Here is a 6,470-nt window from a genome sequence, read left to right on the forward strand (position 1 = left end):
TGGCGCCGCTGATATACCCCGCCCGCCACAACAGCAAGCTCCAGGAAATCTGGTCCGAGCTGGTCACGAACGTGGCCGTGGGCATCCCGCCGGGGACCACACGTCTCAAGGTGATGGCCGACGTCGGCATCCTCCGGCTCGAGGACTACACGTATTGGCGCATGCATGCGGTGATGAACGCACTATTGGGCATAAAAGCGGAGCCATGGCCCGGGTACCACGTCGGCATGGAGTTGCGCCTGCCAGAGCCGGTGCACGTGCAGTGCGCGGACGAAGATGAAGCCGCCGACGGCGACTGCGAGCGGCCGGCGAAGCGGAGGAAGATCGTCACGGAGGAGGGCGCCGCGCAGAAGTGCCCCATCTGTCTCGACCCGCTGGAGAGCGACGCCGCCGCGTGGCCCGGGTGCTCCTCGCCCCACGTCTTCCATGGCGCGTGCCTTGAGGGGACGCTCAAGGAGAGCCAGAAGTGCCCCATCTGCAGGCGCAGGCTGTCGGCCCAGGATGAAGAAGTCAGGGCTGAAGCCTAGAGCATTCTTCTGCGGTGATGATGCGTGAGAGCATTGCAGCACGCACAAGTAAAGGAAGTAGTTCTCGATGAATATGTCCTACTCCCTCCGTCACATAATATAAGACACCTTTTGACATTACGCTTGTTTCGTAATGGAGCATGGTGTTCAAAGGCTGCCCCCGTCACCCGACTTTACAATGCACTTTCTCAATTTCAAAATAATTGAAGTTTTGAGCTTGTCCCAAGTCAAACTTGTTTATGGCTGACCAAATCTATAGAAAAGCATATCAACAACACTCAGTTAGTCTCATGAGATTATTTGTGGAAAAAATTGGCCATCATGGCTAGCTATATTGAAAGGAAATCAAAATAAAGTTACATTGTCCGCGAGCTTACTTCACAGCAAAGACAGGAGGCTCGTCCAACCGACTAAAAATGACTTTTTTTTAGGAACTAAAAAGGACTTGTTACAACACTCCACCTAATTTTTTGTAAAAGAAAAAGGAAATCCCTAGAAAAAAACACTCCATCTGCGCTGCACGTGCATCAGTTCGGCGAGCGATTCCTTTTCCGGCGACCCCAGCAGGCGTGGCCTCCGGACGCAAGTCGGCACGCACCCCGCCACCGTCGGCCTCCCCATCATCATCCTTCCAGATTCGCACTCACGCACGCATCTCACCACGCCCATCCACCACCACCTCTGACTACAACAGTCCACACCCATACCCAATCCCCCCCGGAACACTCCCTTTCCTCCACCAGTTTTCCACGCCCGCCCGCCCGCCCGCAGCCAAAACCCCACAAACACGCCCAGTCCAACTCCAAATTCGCCGCCGGCCGGCCGCCCGCTGCGACCGCAACCCTCCCGCCCCGCCGGCCTCCCCTCCCCCTCTCCCCGGTACGTGCGAGCTCCCTCCTCCCCGCCCCTCCTCCACCCCCCGCAGATCCGCGCGGATCTCCCAAGCACGACGAGCTTCCCGTCCCACTTGCTGTGCGCTGGTAGGTAGGCGAGGTCCGGTGGCAGCATTTCGCACCGAATTGGCGTCCATGGCGGTTGGTGCCGGACTGCCGGGACGTTCGAAGCGGGCGGGGGGAGGATTGGATCCCGGGAGCCACGGTGCGGCCGGCCATCATTGCTGGGTTGCTGCTGGCCTTTACGTGCAGATGCAGTTTTTTAGTGGGTGTGGCCGTGTGGGTGCGGCTTTGTTGCCACTATTGGGAATTTGGGATCTGGCCACGGGACCCAGCACGCATTTATCGCTCCTGGAGTTCGGTTTGCTGCCTGCCCCGAGCATTTATCAGCGCCAGGCCGTCCTTGTGCCAGGGGAAGGGCGACAGGTGGGGAGATCTCGCGCGGTGTTCAGGCTGTCTCTGATGCTGCTCCATGCCCGGTCGATTTTGATGGGATTCTCTCTGTGCTGTTGGTTCTTCCTACTAGGATTGCTCGGGTTTATGCTTAGAGTGTGCGCTGGCCTGACGGCCGGCCGTGATAGTTCTGCTGTGCAGTTTGGTTAGGGATTCTGTCACTGCCATGAATGCCCTGCTCAAGATTTGTTCCCTGACATGTCTGAATACCGGCTGTATCAACCTGTCAGTTCAGTCTGTATGCAAGATTTGTGTACTAACATAGCTTATCATTTGCCATCACAAACAGCTGCATGCAAACATGCATTCTGGTTTGCTTGCAACTTCTAGACCTGTAGAGACAGGCAGCTGTTTGCCATGATAGCTCTGTTATGCAGTTTGGTTAGGGGTTCCATCGTGTTGCCATGAATGCCCTGTTCAAGGTTTCATGGCTCACATGCTGAAAACCATCTGCGTCAAACCTATCAGTCAGGTCTGCCTGTAAGATTTATGGTTGGATCTTTCAGGATGTATTTGCCCACATAGTTTAAGGACTTTTTTTTCCTTTGCCATCACCTACAAGGGCATACAAACATGCATTCTGGTTTCCCTGTGGCTTCTGGACTTGTGGATACTGACATTTGTTTAGGGTTGTCAGGTTGTGGTATCACTGTTAACTCCAAATTGGATGTGCTAATTTATTTACTTAGAATTACTGCTAGTTGGAAGCTTCCTTTTGTGTTAACTTTCTCTTGGATTAAGGCTTTATAGACTGACATATTTTCCAGCGTTACTGCATAAGGCATGTGTCAGGCCTTTAGTAGTCCCTTATTTTGGCTATCTTTGCTTAGTTTTTATTATACATTTCCATAGAGCAGCAAAATTATAGGTGCACTTTTTGCATAAATTGTGCAAACCGCTAATTTGTATTAGCAATTTATCATGCTTATGTCTTGGTCTCAATTAACACTGTGCAGATCTCATTTCTCCCATCGCAGGTGAAAGTCTAGATGGCTCCTTTGGTGCTGGGTATGTGAATTGCAGAAAAGAATAACTGTTGACATCTTGGTACTGCATGATGAACGGTTCAACTGGTTCCCTAGGGGATCATGTGAACGGAAAGCAAGTGCAAAGTGTTGACCCTCCTGGTCTTTCAAGTTTTAACAATGGACCCAGACACTGTCCGTTGAATGCATTGAGACGCTGCCGTGGTGTACTATGCTTGGTGATTATGCCGGTGACCGCATGCATGATGATGGTTTACCTAGCCCCTGCGACAACCTTCGTTGTACGGTTTTTCAGTGTGCATTACAGCAGAAAGTGGACGTGCTTTCTGTTCGGGATGTGGTTAGCCATGTTTCCCTTTTTGTTTGAGAAGATCAACAGGACAAGGTTTGTTTTCTCTGGTGAAAAGGTGCCCCCAAAAGAGTGTGTCTTGCTGTTTGCTAACCACAGAACTGAGGTAGACTGGATGTACCTGTGGGATCTTGCATTGAGGAAAGGCCGTTTGCAGTCTATCAAGTACATTCTCAAGAAAAGTTTGATGAAGTTGCCTATTTTCAACTGGGCATTTCACATTATTGAGTTTATTCCAGTAGAGCGGAATTGGGAGGTTGACGAACCACTTATCCGAAGAAGGCTTTCTGAACTGAAGAACCCCAAGGATCCCCTTTGGCTCGCAGTTTTTCCAGAAGGCACTGATTATACGTAAGATCTGTTCCCCTACTTTTTATTACTAAATGTTTGTATTTACCAGCTGCTTTATTTGGGCACACATTCCGGTCTGCTGAAACTACTGTTGAATTCACCTTTCAGCATTCCATCGATCCAATTTTTTGGTTCGACAAATGATCCAGGATCCAGATTTCGCATTCTCTTTAATGAATTTAGATATTGGATGCACTTATTAATTGTTCTTTTACTCAAACAATAGCATTCTGCATCTAGATTTTCTATTTTCCTGTACTTGTTCCTTTTTTCTCAATGTGGATGCTGATTTGCGCTAACGTCTCAGTGAGAAGAAATGCATCAAAAGTCAAGAGTATGCGGCAGAGCACGGTTTGCCTATTCTGAAAAATGTCCTCCTTCCCAAGATAAAGGGTTTCAATTGCTGCCTGCAAGAGCTGAGGAGTAACTTGGATGCTGGTAACCATCTGTCTCCGCCCTTCATAACTCTCCTTTGGAGTTTATCACCTCAATTCTTTGTTGTAGCATTTGTAAGGAATTTTCTGAATGTTAGGATCCTGGCAGCCATTTTCTTAGTGTTAGGATTTGTGCATTTATCAGACATTAGCACTTTACGCTGGACTGCTTTGGTCTGTTCAAATTATTATTAGTTAGACCATCCTGTCTTATCAGTTCAGAAACAACATACCAAGTACATTTAATGCTCCAGGTACCCTAGAAGGTTGACTGTTGCTGATATTGCTAAAATCCCAGTGCAATTGACTTTCACTGTCAGAGCTCAAACATAAGCCTGATGAATTCTGGGCAGTGTGACTTGCTTGAAATACCTACATAATGCAGTTGCCTATGAACAGCTTTCCAATATTTACTTCCAGTATTCCTTCTTACAGTCCCACTGACTTACAGCTTTCTGATCAATGCAGTTTACGACATCACGATCGCATACAAGCATCGGCTCCCGACGTTCATGGACAACGTGTACGGTGTCGACCCTTCCGAGGTCCACGTCCACACCAAGATCATCCAGGTCTCTGACATACCAACAGCAGAGGACGAAGTATCCAGCTGGCTCACGGAGAGGTTCAGGCTGAAGGACGAGCTCCTGTCTGATTTTTTGGCACAAGGCCACTTCCCCAATGAAGGAACCGAAGAGGATCTGTCCACGCTCAAGTGCGTCGCGAATTTCGTTGCGGTGATCGGCATGACGGCCGTCTTCATCTACCTGACCCTGTTCTCGTCCGTGTGGTTCAGGGTCTTCGCGGCATGCAGCGCCTCTTTCCTCACGTATGCGACCCTGTACTCTGTACACGCGCCCCAGATCGTGTGTTTGCCGGAGGCCGGCGCCCACGCCAAGAAAGCTTGAGCTTGGCGTTGTAAGCTGGAGCTGGAAGCTGTGTATGTGTGTCAGCATGCAGTAGAAACATGTTTACTGCGTATACGCAGCGTGTGGTGTCATTCTTTTGTATGTGTGTATGCTGAGTGGCATCTACAGTTGGGGGTAGAATTTTTAACTCCACTCTTGACTCTTTTTTGGAGCAAAATACGAAGACTGCATTGCGAAAGTGGGCGGAGCCGAAATCGGTCGCCACGTATATTTCGTCTATACTTGAAACTTGAAAGCAGCCATAGCTTTGCTAAAGAATGTGCCACTCTATTTCAGTTTATATTGTGGAAACTGAAACCACATTGAACAAAGCTATGCTTCGAGGGATTCTTTCAGTTTGGCCGTTGCTAAGCAGACAGCCGAAGCGGTCGACATCAATCAGTGTTTCCTACCCCTTGTGTTTGAAGGAGCGAATCAGTTTCGAAAGAAATGGGACTGACCCGCTTTGGAACTGCTAGCTGACCACCCCATTGAAGAAAGCTTGGTCATGATCGTCGGTTTGTTTCCAAACGGTACTTATGATGTAAGACATCAGTGCCTCTGGACTTACCTTCCTCTCTGATGCTACTTCTTTCAGGCTCCTCACTGTTGATGAGGCGGCTAGCGGATCGTGCGTGCGTCGGGCCGCATTCGGAGCTGAAGTTTGCTCGCGAGATTGCTTGTTCCTCGTCACAGGTCGCACCAGAATCACCGCACGAAGGGGGAAGACAGCAATCTGGTCTGGTGGTAGAAGCACAAGAACAGCAAACACATTGGCTGAATGTCTTGTGGGAAGAAGATTGCATCTGATTCGTAAGACGAATCTTGTGAACAACAAGGTCGTTGTAGTATAGTGGTAAGTATTCCCGCCTGTCACGCGGGTGACCCGGGTTCGATCCCCGGCAACGGCGCTCCTTTTTTTTGTTTTTTTTACTGGACTAGGGTTTGTTCATCGAGGCCTACTTCCTTTTTATACTTGGATTCTCATTGCAAGCGTAAGAATATGGTATGTGCACTGCTTAAATCGGACGAGTCTCGGTGCATCGAGTCCTACGAAATGAGAGATATCGCTGCCGATTTCTATGCACACATGTTCACGTCGAAAGGATTGGCTGAGGCTGAGCACATACTGCATCACATTGAACCTTGCGTAACTGATGAGATGGAGAGAAAACTCACGGCGGCTGTGACAGATGAAGAGATTGAGGAAGCATTGCTTCATATGGGGCTGACAAAAGCGCCAGGGCCGGATAGGCCGTTGGCGATCTTCTATCAATGACACCGATCGTTGGAAAAGGAGGATGTATGCCGTGTCGTGCGTGATTTTCTGCTGGGGGTGCCAGCACCGAATTCTTTTAATGATACAGTTACTGTTTTGATCCCCTAGGGGTTTCATTATTGATGCCATGACTAGGCAACCTATTGATGAGATGGACATCAGTTAAGAGAGCTTCATCCCAAAAATGTAAAGGCACAAAAGTACCAGCAAGAAAGGTTGATCCTACTTCAACAATGTGTCTATGTTTGCCATGAAAAACCCTTTTGTTGTCGGGCATGAGGACACGACAC

General features: G+C 49.1%; 1 protein-coding gene and 1 non-coding gene across 3 annotated transcripts; both read left to right on the plus strand.

The window, feature by feature from the left end:
* Positions 1–1,239: 1,239 nt before the first annotated feature.
* LOC123182527 (probable 1-acyl-sn-glycerol-3-phosphate acyltransferase 5) lies at positions 1,240–5,141 on the plus strand. 2 transcript variants are annotated; one of them, XM_044595132.1, is made up of 4 exons: positions 1,240–1,406; positions 2,851–3,559; positions 3,867–3,997; positions 4,462–5,141. In XM_044595132.1, the coding sequence occupies exons 2-4, from the start codon at positions 2,928–2,930 to the stop codon at positions 4,899–4,901; spliced, it is 1,203 nt and encodes a 400-aa protein (XP_044451067.1). In that variant the 5' UTR covers positions 1,240–1,406; positions 2,851–2,927; the 3' UTR covers positions 4,902–5,141. The 2 variants fall into 2 exon arrangements, with proteins under 2 accessions (XP_044451067.1, XP_044451066.1); XM_044595131.1 differs by lacking the exon at positions 1,240–1,406 and having other exon boundaries at positions 1,902–3,559.
* Positions 5,142–5,740: 599 nt separating this feature from the next.
* Positions 5,741–5,812, plus strand: TRNAD-GUC (transfer RNA aspartic acid (anticodon GUC)). Its single transcript has one exon. It is a non-coding gene; the product is annotated as a tRNA-Asp (tRNA).
* The last annotated feature ends 658 nt before the right edge of the window (positions 5,813–6,470 follow it).

Source organism: Triticum aestivum, chromosome 1D, assembly GCF_018294505.1.
Source record: "Triticum aestivum cultivar Chinese Spring chromosome 1D, IWGSC CS RefSeq v2.1, whole genome shotgun sequence".
Taxonomy (NCBI): domain Eukaryota; kingdom Viridiplantae; phylum Streptophyta; class Magnoliopsida; order Poales; family Poaceae; genus Triticum; species Triticum aestivum.

Bases quoted from the DNA above. Each gene is read 5' to 3' on its own strand.
- LOC123182527 (XM_044595132.1), top strand. From the start codon at position 2,928: ATGATGAACGGTTCAACTGGTTCCCTAGGGGATCATGTGAACGGAAAG. The intron at 3,560-3,866 runs GTAAGATCTGTT...CTAACGTCTCAG, and splicing joins CCAGAAGGCACTGATTATAC to TGAGAAGAAATGCATCAAAA. The intron at 3,998-4,461 runs GTAACCATCTGT...TGATCAATGCAG, and splicing joins GAGGAGTAACTTGGATGCTG to TTTACGACATCACGATCGCA.